An 18,099-nucleotide genomic window follows, 5' to 3' on the forward strand; every position below is an offset into this window, starting at 1 on the left:
CCATGGAACAGCTGAATCTCAGAAGGAAGGCAGGGGGGTGGGTTGGGGTGGGAAGAGATCAACCAAAGAACTTGTATTCATATATGCATAACCCATGGGCACGGACAATTGGGTGGTGGAGGCCTGGGGAGGGCATTGCAGGCTAAAAGGGATTAATGGGGGGGGGGGGGGGCATATGTAATACTTTGAACAATAAAGATTTAACTTAAAAACAAAGATTCAAAATATGGGGGCTGGGGGAAGGTCAATGGGGGAAAAGGAAATATATGTACTACTACATGTAATACTTTAAACAATAAATAAAATTAAAAAATAAAATGCACTAAAAAATGAAAATATATCCATGGATGGGGAGGGAGGGAGAGAGAGAGAGAGAGAGAGAGAGAGAGAGAGAGAGAGAGAGAGAGAGAGAGAGAGAGAGAGAGAGAGAGAGAGGATTGTGGGGTCTGGAGACTCAATGGGATTAACTTTTTTTTTGCATCAGGGGCTGAATGGGATAAGAAAGGCAATCCTTCTAGGTTGGAGGTTGGAAAGGACCTCAGGGATTGTTCCTAGCAGGCTGGGCTGAGACTGCACAGGTGGAGGAAGGAAGACAGATGGCTGGGCGTGGTTGTCACAAAGCCACCGGAAACGACTCTTCCTTTTCCGGTTTGGGCCCGGTCCGCATCCCGCGACCTTAAAATGGCGAGTCGGGGTACAAGCTCGGGGAGATAGAGGGAACGGATGGGAGACTGATCTTCCAAGTTCCCTGCGCTTCTGAGTCTTGGGCTCCTCTCTCAGGCGTCACAGGCTCCCGACGCCGCTCCGCAGCAGCGCAGGCGCGGAGAGCTTCTTCCCAGAGGACCCGGAGGCGTGGCGACTCCAGAGTCCAGTGAGGAAGAGGGAAGTGGCGTCCCCGGAGGCCAGAGCCGCGTGAAGGTAATCCAGAAGCCCGATTTCCCCTTTGTATTTGGTATAGACAGCTCTCGAGAGATAAGCGCCGCAGGTGCCAGTTGCAGCCTGCATGGTGATGAGGGGATGGGGGTGGGGGTTGGGGGGTGGGGGTGGGGGATGGGGGATGTAGCAGTCCCACTTCGTGGTGGCGTCTTTGCCTGGCGGCCGTCAGCCTGAGTTCAGGCACGACCTTTTCTCTGTGAGGCCGGTATTCAGGCTCCTATTTCCACATCTAACTTCCGGAAGTGATCTTTTGGTACTCTGTGTGCAAATATCATCCAGGAGTGCTGCTGAAGAACCCTCCGAGGCTGAGCACGTGCACAGGGCTTATTGTCACCCTTGTGGTTGACATAGGTGTAGAGAATTAGTGGTGGGGGATGGGGCAGTGATGACTACCACTGCACCCAGGGACGTTTTCCAGTTTCTGCTGGCTTATGGTCATATCCCTGGAGGAAAGGTAATTACAGCTTCTGCTGCTAAAAAATATAGGAGGTTGCCAGAGGGAGGAAGGATGGAAGAAGGGGGTCCTAATATGAGGTGACAGGAGATTTGACTTTGGGTGGTGGACACATGGTCCTATATACAGATTTTGTAACTTAGTAATTGACACATGAAATCTATTTGTTCATGTTGACTAATGTCACCCCAATAAAATTTAATACGAAAATAAATAAATAAATACATACATAAATGTAAAAACAAAACCAAAAAATCCACAAGCTAAATGTATAGGAGATGTCCCTGTGTATCCTCAGCCTGTATAAGCAGCAAAGAACCAACCATTTCTTTGAATACCAGGGGTATCCTCGAAATAAATGTGTTGCTCTCTTTGCTGGATCACCTCAGGGAAAATCAGACTTTCCAGCTATCCTCAGCCTTGCTTAAAAATCTGTAATGACCCTGAAGAAATGTAAAATCAGGAGAAGGAGTACCTTTACTACACCCTTCCTGTCTCAAGAAATTCAACCGCTGAAACCGGTTTGGCTCAGTGGTAGAGCATCGGTCTGCGGACTGAAAGGTCCCAGGTTCAATTCCGGTCAGGGGCATGTACGTTGGTTGTGGGCAGGGGATGTGCAAGAGGCAGCTGGTCGATGTTTCCCTCTCATTGACGTTTCTAGCTCTCTATCTCTCTCCCTTTCTCTCTGTAAAAAATCAATAAAATATATTTTTTTTTTTAAAAAGAAATTCAACCATCACCATTTCTTTCCTTTTTTTAAAAAATCTGCTATTTAGATAGCTTATAAACAAATGGAAGTAAGTAAACAAGAAATTGAATGCATAGGTACACATTTGCACAGAGGCCTTTATAAATTTCCCCCAAAAGTACCAACAAAAAATGTTGTGGACATCTGGTTGCTTAGTTGGGGGATATTTGCTGAGAGGAATAAGGTTACTTTTTTTCCTGAATACTTCTTTTTCTGATCTTCCTGTATCAGTTCTCCTGCCATTGTTAATGTAATGGAAAGAAGACTATCAAATGTTCCATGAAGTAAAGGTTTCAGTCTTCTTAAGGGAATGAAGGGGCATAGAAGTTATTTCCCCCCTGACTAAAGACAAAAGATTGGAATGATCTGTTAAAATTTAGAGAAACTCAAATATGCCCTATTTGTGAAGATGGGATAGGAAGCACACAGATTAAGTATTAAATAGTCTTAAAGCTCCTTTTTAGCAAATGGGTGCTATTTTTTCCACCTACCATTTGTTCCTCAGCCTTTGAGCAAACAGTTTTCAGTTGACATCTGTATCCTCTGAGCTGTTCTTTGTTTCAAAGTTGAGTAACACTAAAGGAGAGAAACATTTACTTTGAAGTAATCTGCCCTCTTGAGCGTCCTAATTCTTGGCAGTTGATTTTAAGGGGGAAGCAGGACAAAACTTTTCTGTTCATTTTTCTCTGATAATTTTAAAGAGCAAGTAAATATATATCATGTGGCTTTTATTTTGACTTTTCACTTTTTTCCTCTCTTCCCTCAGTGCCCTTGGGGAGAAGATCCATTCATTGATTTTGTAACCAAACCTGACAAGGCCTCAGTTGTCAAAGGTGGCACCAGGAGAATATCACAAATAGGAGAAAAACTGTTCCAAGAGCAAATTATGATGAGACATCTGAAGATGAATGCTTGTTCGTACGCACACGTGGAGTCTTCGTGGGAGACTAAGGAGTCTGTGAAAGAGAGCTCTGGTCAGAGTAAGAAATTCAGCCCACACATGGACAGTCTTGGTCTTGAGAGTGCTCGCCAGCAGTTCCGGAGTTTCTGTTACCAGGAAGCACCTGGACCCCTTGAGGCTGTCCACCAACTTCAGGAATTATGCCATCAGTGGCTCAAGCCAGAAATCCTCTCAAAAGAACAGATCTTGGAACTGCTGGTGCTAGAGCAGTTCCTAAACATTCTGCCCAGGGATATTCAGAACTGGGTACAGAGGTATCGTCCCCAGAGCATCAAAGAGGTTGTGGCCCTAGTAGAGCACTTTCAGAGAGAACCTGGTGGAATAAGTAATGAGGTGAGAAAAAAGATTCCTCACACATACAATGAAATAGGATAAGGGTGGGTATGTTTATGGATGGGGAGGTTAATGGGGGAATGATTTTGGTTGGGTCGCTCTTCCGTTGTTCCTTTGGGATAATTAAGTGAGATCTGAAATCACATGTATGCAGCAATAGTCTACACGCAGTGTTTCCCAAACTTTTGACGTATGTGTACCCCTTCTATAATTTTCGTAACGCTGAGTACCCCTCGTACTCACGAGAATGTAGAATTAGGCGCAGCTAAGCACGGTGCAGTGCATATCCCCACCAAACTCCGGTGCAACGCGTACCCCCACCAAACTCTTCCCATACCCCTGGGGGTATGCGTACCACACTTTGGGAAACACTGGTCTATAAGTTTCAGAGCTCCTGGCAATCTTTCCTGGCCTTAGCAAAAATAAGTGCATTTTTCCCTATTTAGGGCCAATGCAAATTGAGTGTGGTGAGCCTAATCTGGCATGGCCAAGGAGATAGGACTTGATTTCCTAGAAACAGAACTAAAAGGCAAGAACAAATGGGGAAAAGGGAGAAAATTGGGGAGTGGGGGCTAAGATAGCACTTAGAAAGATCAAAGGAGAGCAAGGGTAGCAAACAGAAGTATAAATCAAACAACTCTGGGAAGACTGCAGAGGAGAAGTAGAATAAATGGGAAGCAAGGACATGGAAAGAAGAAAAATGCCAAAGGGATGTGGCAAGAATCAAGATGCTGAGGGTTAGTGCCCTCTGTAGTGGGAATACACATCTCTAGGCCTGGAAAAGAGCCTCCCTCACCTTCCTTAGTGATCTATCCTTGACTTTGCTGGTGAGTGGGGGACCAAGGTATGCTCTGGGGAGATGGCAGCACACTCCCTTTCTTCAGGAGCTCACCTTGAGGAACACAGGGCAGGATATATTTGTGTCTTATTACAACTGAATCCCGTGAGGAGGGAGGTTAGAGCTGAACTTTCCCCAGTTTTCCCCCCCATTGCATCCCCTTTCTCCATGAAATCCTTTCCTAATCATGAGGGGGTTAGAAAATCTGACAAAGAGGAAAAACCTTTTTTATTGAATGCCTTAAATAAGACTAAAATATAGAAATCCGATCAGGCAAGGAACTAAGTCAAGGAAACAAGCCAGTGAAGGCAGCCTGCACCCAGTTTGCTAGCAGCCTGAGCCGTGGCTGTGCTAGTATGTGGAGGGGTGGAGCCTAGCAGCAGTCACTGCTTTTTTGATGTTATCCTCATTTTCCCAGGTGATGTATATAGTTCTTTGTGAGAAAAGGGGAGCACAATACCGTTACCGGTTTTTTAATACTTCCTTTAATGTCACACACTCCCGAAATCTGGGCTCTATTCTTGTTCGTTCCTCTACCACAGCCTGAAACTGCGAGTAAGTTCTGTGCTAATGAGGATGGGGATTATTTCTAGGTCACAGTCCATGACCTGGGAAAGGAGGCAGTGCTCTTGGGAGGAACAGCAGAGGTCCCAGGCTTTAAGTGGAAGCCAGCAGAGCCCCAAGCAATGGGTGTGTTCCAGAAAGAATGTTGGGATGCATACCAGGTACTACAAGAACAGCTGGGCTTGAAAACTCACACAGAAACCCAGCCTGTATATGAAAGAGGTGAGGAGCTTCATAATAATTCTCTTCTGGGAGCCATGAGAGTAATCCATTCAGCTAGAATATCATGGGAATCTTCCAGGTGCCCAGCCATGCTAGCAGTTAGGATGTCTCTCATATGGGACTACAATAGGTCAATGGTGGGTGAAGGTGAGGAGCAGTGTGGTGTACAGAAATATCCAAACCATGGGATCCTGATATTCATGTCATGGACCTTGTTCCTTAGAAATTTGAGAGAAAATGGAATAGGGACTGGTGGGGTCATCTGTAAGTTGGAGAAGAAATTAGATCCGAAATGAGCTGTCATTGACAAAAGAGGAAGAGAATTATACACCAGGAAAAAATAATAATAGACTAAAACATTTCACATTTCCTACTATACACTGGAAGACTTGAGTCACTCATTTTCAAACATCCCTGATTCTTGACCAGCCCAATGAACAAACTATTTTATGATAGGAAAAAATAGCCAATTTCCTTTAATAATTTATCTCTTGAAATCTGGGGAACCCATTCTATGGAGTGGTGGATATTTGCTTCTTATTTACCGTGAAAAGGCCACTTTTTGGCATTGCACACACATTCATACACATGAAGGTGAACTATCTTTACTGAAGGCGTCCTGATAGTCTATATTTTACAAATCAGCTCAGGATATTCATAAACAGAAAAGAGAAATTTTCTGGCTCCTTTCCACCCACAGCTGTGCCTGCTCAACAGATTCTAGCTTTTTCTGAGCAGAAAAGCATCCCAAACTGGAAGATGGCAACTGAGCTCGTCTTGCCTGAATCCCAGGTGAGCTGTACATTCCAGATTTTGCAGGCAGCCTGAATGTGACCTTGTCTGTGATTTTCTCTGCTGCCCAAGACCCACAATGCCCAGCAGGTATTCTGAGCGGAGTTAGCCTCAGATGTCCTTTACACAGCTAGGCTTGGGACAGTGGGAATTGGACACCTCCCAAGCTTGTTTACTGATCTCTTTTCTTTCTTTTCTGCTGCTCACTTTTCCTCCCTAAATTTTATACACTTAATTTCAGTGACTGAACTACCATGTAATTCAGAAATGAGTGACAGTACCACTTCTGTGTTGGCAAATACTGAACTAAAACCCACTCTCTTCTTTAGAGTTTGTTGACATTTGAAGATGTGGCTGTGCATTTTTCCGAAGAAGAATGGAAATTACTGGCCCCTACTCAGATGATCCTCTACAATGAAGTAATGCAGGAAAACTATGAGACTGTCATCTCTCTAGGTAAAAATTCTTCCTTTCCTTTGTGTAGAAGTTGAATAATCTGTTATGGCCTCAGTTTATGGAAAATGCATTCCAGTAAGAGAGTCCCTATGTTCCACTAGCTGGTTGGTTCTCAACTTGGTGATCTGTGGGAAAAGAAAGGCATATCCAAATCACCCAGAGCAGCGATTTTCAACCTTTTTCATCTCACGGCACACATAAACTAATTAATTACTAAAATTCTTCGGTACACCAAAAATATCTATTATATTTTTTGCCAATCTGACAAAAAAAAATAGGTTTAAGTTTGATTCACTCACACTGGATGGCTATTGTTATGTTGGCTGTTATGTGTGTTTTTTAATTTGACAATCTAAGGCAGTGGTTCTCAACCTTTCTAATGCTGTGACCTTTTAATACAGTTCCTGGTGTTGTGGTGACTCCCAACCATAAAATTATTTTCGTTGCTACTTCATAACTAATTTTGCTACTGTTAGTGAATCGTAATGTAAATATCTGTGTATTCTGATGGTCTTAGGCTCTAGAGCAGTAGTTCTAGAGAACCGCTAGCAGGGTTGCAGTGGTGGGAATGGGGCCAGCTGCCTGAGCCGGAGGAAGGAAAGCCCCGATAAGCCCTGGTCTCAGGCCAGGCCTAGGGAACCTACCTGAGGGGTTATGGATTGTGAGAGGGTGCAGGCCGGGCTGAGGGGATCCCCCCCCCCCCCCCACCGTGCACAAATTTCATGCACCAGGCCTCTAGTCTATACTAATAAAAAGCCTAGGTGGTCCTAATGCCTTCGTGCAACGCCCTTATGTCATCACAAGATGGCCGGCAGGTGAGGGTAGTTGTGGGTGATCATGCTGGCAGGGGAGGGCATGTGGGGGCAAACAAACCAGCAGTGGGAGGCCCTGGCGGAAGGAAGGCTGTCTGCTCCAACCTGGGAAAGAAGGTTCTGGCCAGGCCTAGGGACCCTAACCACGCATGAAATTTCGTGCACCAGGCCTCTATGTCTATAAGAAGCTATGTTGAGCCAAAACTGGTTTGGCTCAGTGGATAGAGCATCGGCCTGGGGACTAAAAGGTCCCGGGTTCGATTCCAGTCAGGGGCATGTACCTTGGTTGCGGGCACATCCTCAGTAGGGGGTGTGCAAGAGGCAGCTGATTGATGAGTCTCTCTCATTGATGCTTATAACTCTCTGTCCCTCTCTCTTCCTCTCTGTAAAAAAAAAAAAAAAAAAAAAAATTTCAATAAAATATATATTAATATATTTTTTTAAAAAAGCTATGTTGAGATTATGCTAGAAATCACATTAAACTTATATATTAGTTTCTTTATATTTAGATATCTTTACTATGTTGATTTTTCCAGTCAGTGAACAAAGTATGTCTTTCTATATAGGTCTGATTTCTTTCAACTTTTTGTAATTTTCTACATGTTTTGTTAAGTATATGTGAAAGCATTTCATTTTCATTGGAGCAATTATAAGTGGTAATATTTTTAATTTCAGCTTCAACATGGTCATTGTGTTTTTATTAAATAACTAGAGGCCCAGTACACGAAATTTGTACACTCAGGGGCGGGGTCCTCAGTCCTGCCTGTGCCCTCTTGCAGTCCAGGAGCCCTCAGTGGATGTCTGACTGATAGCTTAGGCCCACTCTCCATGGGAGAGGCTCCTGCCACCACCACTGCACTTGCCTGCAGTGAGTCCAGCTCAGGGCTTCTGGCTGAGTGGCATTCCCCCTGGTGGTCAGTGCATGTCATAGCGACTAGTTGTTCTGCTGCGTGACTATTCCATAACAACCAATTTATACTTCTTTTTAAAATATATATATATATATATATATATATATATATATATATATATATATATATAGATTGATTTCAGAGAGGAAGGGATTGAGAGAGAGAGAGAAACATCAGTGATGAGAGAGAATCATTGATCGGTTGCCTCCTTCATGTCCCTCACTGGGGATCGAGCCTAGAACAGAGGCATATGCCCTTGACCCAATCAAACCTGGGACCTTTCAGTCTACAGGCTGACACTTTATCCACTAAGCCAAACCAGTTAGGACCCAGTTTGTACTTCTTAACCTCTTCACCTTTTTACCCATCTCCCAACCCCCTTCTCATCTGACAACCATCAAAATGTTCTCTATATCTATGAGTCTGCTTATCTGTTCTGCTTATTCATTTATTTTGTTTTTTAGATTCAATTGATCATAGATACATATTTATTGCCATTTTATTATTCATATTTTTATCTTTTATTCATATTATTCTTAAAGAAGATCCTTTATCTCACACACACACACACACACACACACACACACACACACATACACGGCTAATATGCAAAGTTTCACTTCGGAAGTTCAGCTATGAGACTGAGAGTTTGATCATTTGCTATGATGTGCACTGACCACCAGGGGGCATCATCAGGGTGCTGAGGGAGTGAAGGAAGGAGGAGGTGGGGGGAATTGCCTAGTGGCAGGGTGCGCAGGTGGCAAGGGAAGAAGGAGGCAGGGAGGTGAAGGAACTGTGCAGTGGCGGTGTATGGATGGTGAGAGAAGGAGGTGGGGGATCTAATAAGACCTGATCGCCCACCAGGCCTACGAACCCTACCCATGCACAAGTTTCGTGCACCAGGCCTCTAGTTTCATATAAGGTTGGTTTGGTGGTGATGAATGATGGTTATTCTGTAGTTTAGTGGTATCTTTTATGTGTTTGTGCGATGAGGCGAATACTGCATTTACCTAAAGGCCATCTTGCCCAAAAGTTACCTTTTATTTTTATTGCAGTCGTCCCAACTTCCAGTACTATGCTGAATAAGAGTGATAAGAGTACACATCCTTGCCTTGTTTCCAATCTGCATGAAAATGTTCTTTCATCATTACCTTTGGTGTATCAAGTCTAAATACAATTTCTATGTTCCTTAGTGTTTTATAATAAATGGATGTGGAATTTCTCAAATACTTTTCTGTGTAAGTTGATAGGGTTGTGATCTTACAAAGCTTATTGATATGGTGGATTGTATTGATCAATTTCATATGTTGAACCAGCTTAGCAAACCTGCAATAAATTTGACTTGATTATGGTATATAATGCTTAAATATTGTTATATTCAGTTTACCAATATTTTGGTGAGGATCTTTGCATTTAAGTTCATGGGAGATATTAGTCTGTAGCCTTTTTTAGTGTACTGTCCTTGTATGATTTTGCTATCAGGATAATACTGAACTTATTTTTAATTTATTTATTTACTTTATGTATTTTATTTTTACATGCAATAAACATTAATATTATAAAAAGATTTTAAATATAATATTACATGCAATAAAAATTACTATTCTAAGAAAAACAGATTTTAACTATAATATTACCAAAACTGTACTAACATAGTATAATATCACAAAAGTTGTAGGAAATATTAAAAATCTACAAATAACAAGATTTCTTCTATTATATTCTAAAATATTTTATTTTCTCTGGCTCTATTTTGATTCATCAGTTTATGTTATTCATTATATTCTACAAATGAGTGATATCATGTGATATTTATCTTTCTCCAACTGGCTTATTTTGCTTAGCGTAATGCTCTCCAGTTCATCCATACTGTTGCAAATAGAAAAAAATTCCTTCTTTTTTACTGCAGCATAGTATTCCATTGTATAGATATACCATAGTTTTTTAATCCATTCATCTGCTGATGGGCATTTAGGCTATTTCCAAATCTTAGCTATGGTAAATTGTGCTGCTATGAACATAGGGCTGCCTATATGCTTTCTGATTGGTGTTTCTATTTTCTTGAGATATATTGGGTATTTCTAGAAGTGGGATTACTGTATTAAATAGGAGCTCCATTTTTAATTTTTTGAGGAAACTCCATACTGTTTTTCACAGTGGCTGCACCAGTCTGCATTCCCATCAGCAGTGCAAGAGGGTTCCTTTTTCTCCACATCCTCGCCAGAACTTGTCACTTGTTGATTTGTTGATGACTGCTATTCTGACAGGTGTGAGATGGTACCTCACTGTCATTTTGATTTGCATCTCTCAGCTGATTAGTGACTGAGCATCTATATATATATAAAAGGCTAAGTGTCCGACCATCCAACCAGTCACTATGACACGCACTGACCACCAGGAGGCATACGCTCAATGTAGGACCTGCCGTGTCACACACAGAGAAATGGCACCGCAGACCTGGCGCACACAAAGCAACACTTGTCACCCACCAAGTGGAACACAGGTCCTGTCACCACGCTGGAGCAACAGCCCACCAAATCGCAGTCAACGCTGCCAAGACCCCATGGGTAAAAATGCAGCCCACAACCCAGCCCAAAAATGGTCGCTGTGGGCACTAGGTAATGACCTCACGTAGCAACAACTGGCTTCCTCTCTCCTAGCGACAACTAGCCTCCTTGGAGTTTCTTCAGCCCAGGAACACGACTTGCTTTATAGCCAGTACAAACATTTCACACTTTAACCAAATGTCTGTGAAGTGTTTTCCCATGCCTCATCTCATTTGATCCACACAGAAGTCCTAGAGTAAGTAGATAGGAGACTCAGTGGAATCCTATTTTCTTTTCATTAAACAGAAAACAGATTTAGAAAGTTTAGACACTTCACCAAACTGAAAAGAAATAAGAAATGGTGGACCTTGAAAGTGACTTCAGGTTTTTTACTGCACAGAATATAGTCAAACACTGCTACAGTTAAATATTTTACCCTTTCTTCCCCCTGCATGATCAAGAGTAATAATCTGCTTCATGTTGATATTTATTACCTGAAAGAGAAGTTGGGGTACTTCACTGGGCTGAAACAAGTTTAGCTAAATCAGAAAGCAAGTCTAATAAGGCAAGTTTATTATTTACACTAATAAAAGAGAAACATGCAAATTGACCATCACTCGCTACGCCCACCAGCCAATCATGAGCGAATATGCAGAGTAACCCAACAAAGCTGGTGGCAGCCAACCTGTGATAGAGGAAGCCAAGCTTCCTGGCTGGCCCTGGCCTCCGCTCAAGGCTACAAAGTTTCAATTATAGAAAATAAATAAATCCCAGATACCTGCTTCCAGATGGCCCTGGCTTCCACTCAAGGGGCTAGGAGCCTGAATTGCCAGGGGGCGTGTCCAGCCTGAAAATGGCCCTAAGCCTCTTACCCAGGCTGTCCCATGCCCCAAGGGAACCCCCACCCTGATCCGAGACATCTTTGAGGGCAAACCAGCTGGCCTCCACCCTTGCACCAGGCCTCTATCTATACTAATAAAAGGGTAATATGCTAATGAGACTGGGAGACCTTCCAGGAGACCTTCCGAACATTCTTCTGGACAAAACCATGGTGGCGGGACAGAGGTAGAGGTGGTTAGAGGCCAAGAGGGAAGGGCAGTTGTGGGTGATCAGGCCAGGGTGGGACGGCAGTTGTGGGTGATCAGGCTGGTGGGGAGCGGGGCTGTTGGGGGGTAAACAGACCAACAGACGGGGTCAGTTGGGAGCGATCAGGCCGTCAGTGAGGGCAGGGCCAGTTTGGAGTGAGCAGGCCAGCAGGGGGGGCCAGTTTGGGGTGAGCAGGCCGGCAGCGAGGGGCAGTTGGGGACAAGCAGGCCAGAAAGCTGAGTGGTTAGGGGCAATCAGGCAAGCAGGCAGGTGAATGGTTAAGAACCAGCAGTCCTAGATTGTGGCAGGGATGTCTGACTGCCAGTTTAGGCCCAATCCCTGTAAACTGACTTTAGGTCATTCTTCAAGGGATTCCAGATTGGAGAGGGTGCAGGCTGGGCTGAGTGACATCCCCCTCCCCGTGCATGAATTTCATGCACCGGGCCTCTATATATAACAAGTTAAGTTGACTTGCGCATGCACAGTTCATATAAAGCTCTTGCTAGTGCCAATCACACACGTGTGTTTCATTATGTCATTGTTGATTGTGAATTTGGTTGACACTACTATTATAAAGAGTGAATAGTGATACTAAAATAGTTCTAATTAATTTCTTTTCAGTGAGCACAAATTCTTACACTGGGCCACTAGTGTTTTCATGTGTCTCTTGTCATTTTGTAGGTCCTCATTCAAAAAGTGTCTATTGAGTTCCTGTGCCCATTTTTTTTTATTGGATTGTTTATCTTCCTTTTGTTAAATTGTATGAGTTCCCTATAAGTTTTTGAAATTAAACCCTTATTGGAGATAACATTGGCAAATGTGTTCTCCCATGCAGTGGGCTTTTTTGTTGTTTTGTTGATGGTTTATTTTGCTGTGCAGAACCTTTTTATTTTAATGTAGACCCATTTGTTTATTTTCTAGGTTTCCATTGCCTTAAGCGTCGTATCAGTAAAGATATTTCTAGGACACGTGTCTGTTATATTGCTGCCTATAGCTTCTTCTAAGATTTTTATGGTTTCCTGTCTTATGTTTAAGTCCTTTATCCATTTTGAGTTTATTTTTGTGTATGGTGTAAGTTGGTGGTCTAGTTTCATTTTTTTGCAAGTATCTGTCCAGTTTTCCCAACACCATTTATTGAAGAGACTGTTTTGTCTCCATTGTATGCTCTTGCCTCCTTTGTCAAATATTAATTGAGCATATTGGCTTGGGTCAATTTCTGGGTTCTCAGTTCTGTTCCACTGGTCTATATTTCTGTTCTTGTGCCAGTACCAGGCAGTTTTGAAAACAGTGACTTTGTAATATAGCTTGATATCTGGTATTGTGATCCCTCCAACTTTGTTCTTCTTTTTCAAGATTGTTGCAGCTATTCAGGGTCCTTTTTTTTTATTTATTCCAGATGAATGTTTGGAGAGTTTGTTCTAGGTCTGTGAAATGTTCCATTGGTACCTTAATGGGAATTGCATTCAATCTAAATTGCTTTGGGTAGTATGTACATTTTAATGATGAAAGAACTTTGTTTGATTATGATTTCTGCTCTGATATTTATTATTTTCTTCAACTTGATTTGGGTTTATTTTGCCTTTTTTTTCTAGTTTCTTAGGGTAGAAACTTAGATTATTGATTTGAGAACTTTCTCCTTTTCTATTGTAAACATTTTGGCTATATATAATATTTTCCTCCAAGCATTTCTTTATTTAAAATTTTATTTTAATGTTTAAAGTATTAGAAAGAGTAGTACATATGTCTCCTTTTTTGTCCCAGTCTCCCCTATCTCCAGTATCTTGCATCCATTGATTATGCTTATATGCATGCATACCAGTTCTTTGGTTGATCTCTTACCTCCCTACTCAAACCGTCCCCAGTTTTCCTGCTGTATTTTGACAGTCTGTTCAATGCTACTCTGCCTCTGTATCTATTTTTGATCATCAGTTTATAACGTTCTTTATTATCCATAAATGAGTGAGATCATATGGTGTTTTTCTTTCATTGACTGGTTTATTTCACTTAGCATAATGCTCTCCAATTTCATCTATGCTGTTGCACATGATAAGAATTCCTTTTTTATAGCAGCATAGTATTCCATTGTGTAGATGTACCACAGTTTTCTAATCCATTCATCTGCTGATGGGCATTTAGGCTGTTTCCAAATCTTAGTTGTGGTAAATTGTGCTGCTATGAACATAGGGGTGCATATATCCTTTTTGATTGGTGTTTCTGATTTATTGGGATATAGTCCTAGAAGTGGGATTACTGGGTCAAATGGCAGTTCCATTTTTAGTTTTTTGAGGAAACTCTAGGGTTCTTCACTGTGGCTGCACCAGTCTGCATTCCCACCAGCAGTGCAGGAGGGTTCTTTTTTCTCCGCATCCTTTCCAGCACTTGTCATTTGTTGATGATAACCATTCTGACAGGTGTGAGGTGGTATCTCATTGTTTTGATTTGCATCTATCGGATGATTAGTGACTCTGAGTATGTTTTCATGTGTCTCGTGGCTTTCTGAATGTCCTCTTTCGAAAAGTGTTTATTTAGGTCCTTTTCCCATTTAATGATTGGGTTGTTTATCCTTCTTTTGTTAAGTTGTATGAGTTCCAGGTAAATGTTGGAGATTAAACCCTTATCGGAGATAACATTGGGAAATACGTCCTCCTATGCAGTGGGCTTTCTTGTTGTTTTGTTGATGGTTTCTCTTGCTGTGCAGAACCTTTTTATTTTGATGTAGTCCCATTTGTTTATTTTCTCCTTAGTCTCTCTTGCCCTAGGATCTGTCTGTAAAGATATTGCTATGGCATATGTCTGCAATTTTGCTGCCTATAAAGTCTTGTAGGATTTTTATGGTTTCACATCTTACATTTAAGTCCTTTATCCATTTTGAGTTTGTTTCTGTGTATGGTGTAAGTTGGTGGTCTAGTTTCATTTTTTTACAAGTATCTGTCCAGTTTTCCCAACACCATTTATTGAAGAGACTGTTTTGTCTCCATTGTATGCTCTTGCCTCTTTTGTCAAATATTAATTGAGCATATTGGCTTGGGTCAATTTCTGGGTTCTCAGTTCTGTTCCATTGGTCTATATTTCTGTTCTTGTGCCAGTACCAGGCAGTTTTGAAAACAGTGACTTTGTAATATAGCTTGATATCTGGTATTGTGATCCCTCCAACTTTGTTCTTCTTTTTCAAGATTGCTGCAGCTATTCAGGGTCTTTTTATTTTTTAATTCGAGATGGATGTTTGGAGAGTTAGTTCTAGGTCTGTAAAATGTTCCATTGGTACCTTAATGAGGATTGCATTCAATCTATAGATTGCTTTGGATAGTATGTACATTTTAATGATGAAAGAACTTTGTTTGATTGTGATTTCTGCTCTGATATTTATTATTTGCTCTCTTCAATTTGATTTGGCTTTATTTTGCTTTCCCCCCACCCCTAGTTTCTTAGGGTAGAAACTTAGATTATTGATTTGAGACCTTTCCCCTTTTCTATTGTAAGCATTTTGTCTATACATTTTCCTCCAAGCATTTCTTTATCTTCATTCCACATATTTTGATATGTTGTAATTTTGTTTTCATTCAACTATGTATGTTTTTTGTTGTTGTTATTCCTCACCCAAGTATATTTTTTCCATTGATTTTCCAGAAAGAGTGGAAGGAAGGGGGCAGAGAGAGAGAGGGAGAGAGAGAAAGAGAGAGAAAGAGAGAAACTGATATGAGAGAGACACATAGATTGGCTGCCTCTTATATGAGGCCAGGGATATAACCTGAAACTCAGGTATATGCACTTGATTAGGAATCGAACATGAAATCCTTTGGTTTACAGACTGATGCTCTGACCCCTGAACTCCACTGGCCAGGGCACATATATATATTTTTACCTTTCTTTTGAGACTTTCTCTTTAAACCATGGACTATTTAGAAGTATTTTTTAATTTCATGTGTTTTTAGATTTTTCTGGTCTTATATTTTTTTGTTTTTTGAATTCTAGTCTGATTTCATTTTTATCAGATTTCCTTTTCTCACTTAAGTTGTGAATTTTTTTTTTGTTTATTTATTCTCAGTCTGATGGGTGAATTTTTATTGTGTCCTGCTCATTTTGTCTATTATGTTAGGAGAGTCTGGGTCCTATTTAAATAATTTAATGGGAATTCACCATGTTTTAGTTTATTACATATGTTCTTTTCTACAGTGACAATTTTAATTTTCAGAGACTTTTTGTTATTTCCTTGGTTTATGTGGCACTGATAGGACTCCCATGTGTCTCTCCTGGTGCTTCCTGAAGGTAAGGAAGGTATTTACTTGGGCTAGAGTATCTCTCAGTGGGAATTGGGAGTCTTGGACCCACAGGGATAAAAGGCTTCCTGGGCCAGGCCACTTGTGCCGAGGCATCTTGCTAGTCCTGCCTGCCCATTTGGTGTCTTGTAATGGATTCTTATGCTGTCAGAAGGTTTCCCATGAAAACTGGAGAAGGAAGAAGCCTATTCAGGAAAGCTTCTGTTGCTAGGTTGTGAGTTAGAAAACATTAGATCTGGGTTGCCGCCTTCTGTTGGATGTGGGTATGTAAGAATTCTTGCTATGTTATTCTCCTAGTCCTGGGGTCCCAAACTTATTTTCCCACTTTTTAAAATTCTCTGTTGGTCCCTGGATGGCATGGATCAGTTGTTTGGGTATCGTCCCATGCACTAAAGGTTGCCAGTTTGATTCCTGGTCAGGGCACATGCCCTGGTTACTCGCTCAATCCGAGAAGGGGGTGTGCAGGAGGCAGCCACTTGATGTTCAGCTCTCACATTGATGTTTCTCCCTCTCCCTTCTTGTCTCTAAAAATCAATTTTTAAAAATATTTTTTAAATGTTATTAAAATTCTCTTGGTTGTTTATTACATTCTTTAATTGGCTTGTTGTTGGGCCTAGTAGGGAGGAGGATCAAGGTGAAATAGGCTTATGCAGTTTCGTGTGGATTGGACTAGAAACCACTTGTTCCTTTTTTTTTTTAATCATTGATCTTTAAGCTCCGTTTCTAGTTTTGTTGTATTGGGATATAGATGGCTGATTCTTCTGTTTATTCCAACAGGGTTAAAGCTCAAAAATGACACTGGAAATGACCCACCTATGTCTACTTCTCCATTAGAAATACAAACAACAGGATGCAAAGTATTAAGAAAGGCCAGAATGAAAGTTGCCCAGAAAACGACAGTCAAAGAAAATCCTGGTGGTACACATAAGGTACGGAAACGGCCTCGAGCTTTTCTGGGGAGGAAGAGAAAGAAACTTTCAACTTGTAAACAAGAGCTTCCAAAACATATGGATCTTCATGGGAAAGGCCATGCAGGAGAGAAACCTTTTAAATGTCAGGAATGTGGAAAAGGCTTCAGAGTTAGCTCTGACCTAATTAAGCACCAGAGAATTCACACTGAAGAGAAACCCTATAAATGTCAACAGTGTGATAAGAGGTTTAGATGGAGTTCAGATTTAAATAAGCACTTAATGGCACACCAGGGAATAAAACCATATAGATGCTCATGGTGTGGAAAAAGCTTTAGTCACAACACAAATCTACACACACACCTAAGAATTCACACAGGAGAGAAGCCCTTTAAATGTCATGAATGTGGAAAAAGATTCATTCAGAACTCGCACCTTATTAAACACCAAAGAACCCACACAGGTGAGCAGCCTTATTCCTGTAGCATATGTAGGAGAAACTTCAGCAGGCGGTCAAGCCTTCTTAGACACCAAAAGCTCCATGTGAGAAAGGAATAATGTCCAGAATCTCCAGTCTGAAGAAAGTCACCATATGGGGCTTGACTCTAGAGGCAAAAGAATACAAAATCATGAGGCACCTAGGATTATGTCATCAACAGAAAATTTGAGAGGGGTACATGTCATGCTTCACATAAAGGAATCTAACTTGTCTCTTATTCAGTATTGTATCTTCAATGCCCAGCATAAGACTGATAACATAATGGGTACTTTATAAATATTATAAAAGAATGAAAATATACCAATCATATGTCTATAGTCTATCTATCTACCTATCTACCTATCTATCTATCTATCTATCTATCTATCTATATTATTACCTTCCCAACCCTATGTGATTTAAATTCTTCAGGTAGGTATCAGGTCCTCAGCTAATGTATGATGGCCATTAGTCCTACTCTCATTCTCAGGAGAAGTGGAAAGCAAGAATATTCAGGTTCTCTGAAGGGAGCTCAGAGAGTATTACTAAGTTAGACTTTCTAGGGCTATTATTATTTGTGGATGAACAACAAATCCCATGGCTCAGGGAACTTTATTCTGGAATAGTAAGAGAGGATTCACTGCCCTGAAAGAAGTACACCCATTCTAGTTGCTCCTCCCATGAATACTACTGCAATGTTTTCTATCAAGGAATTCCAAGCCACATGTGAAGGCCTAATATCAACACAGACCTTGGGACCTTGTAAGCACTTGATAT

The 18,099-nt window shown here is 41.3% G+C and overlaps 1 protein-coding gene across 6 annotated transcripts; it reads left to right on the forward strand.

Moving 5' to 3' along the window:
* Nucleotides 1-627: 627 nt before the first annotated feature.
* LOC118722107 (zinc finger protein 75D) lies at nt 628-17,643 on the forward strand. 6 transcript variants are annotated; one of them, XM_036443494.2, is made up of 6 exons: nt 628-918; nt 2,905-3,432; nt 4,864-5,056; nt 5,757-5,848; nt 6,178-6,304; nt 16,714-17,643. In XM_036443494.2, the coding sequence occupies exons 2-6, from the start codon at nt 3,025-3,027 to the stop codon at nt 17,400-17,402; spliced, it is 1,509 nt and encodes a 502-aa protein (XP_036299387.1). In that variant the 5' UTR covers nt 628-918; nt 2,905-3,024; the 3' UTR covers nt 17,403-17,643. The 6 variants fall into 6 exon arrangements, with proteins under 6 accessions (XP_036299387.1, XP_036299388.1, XP_036299389.1 ...); XM_036443495.2 differs by lacking the exon at nt 4,864-5,056 and having other exon boundaries at nt 5,702-5,848; XM_036443496.2 differs by lacking the exons at nt 4,864-5,056; nt 5,757-5,848 and having other exon boundaries at nt 629-918.
* Nucleotides 17,644-18,099: the final 456 nt, after the last annotated feature.

Source organism: Pipistrellus kuhlii, unplaced genomic scaffold, assembly GCF_014108245.1.
Source record: "Pipistrellus kuhlii isolate mPipKuh1 unplaced genomic scaffold, mPipKuh1.p scaffold_m20_p_19, whole genome shotgun sequence".
NCBI classification, from domain to species: Eukaryota; Metazoa; Chordata; class Mammalia; order Chiroptera; family Vespertilionidae; genus Pipistrellus; species Pipistrellus kuhlii.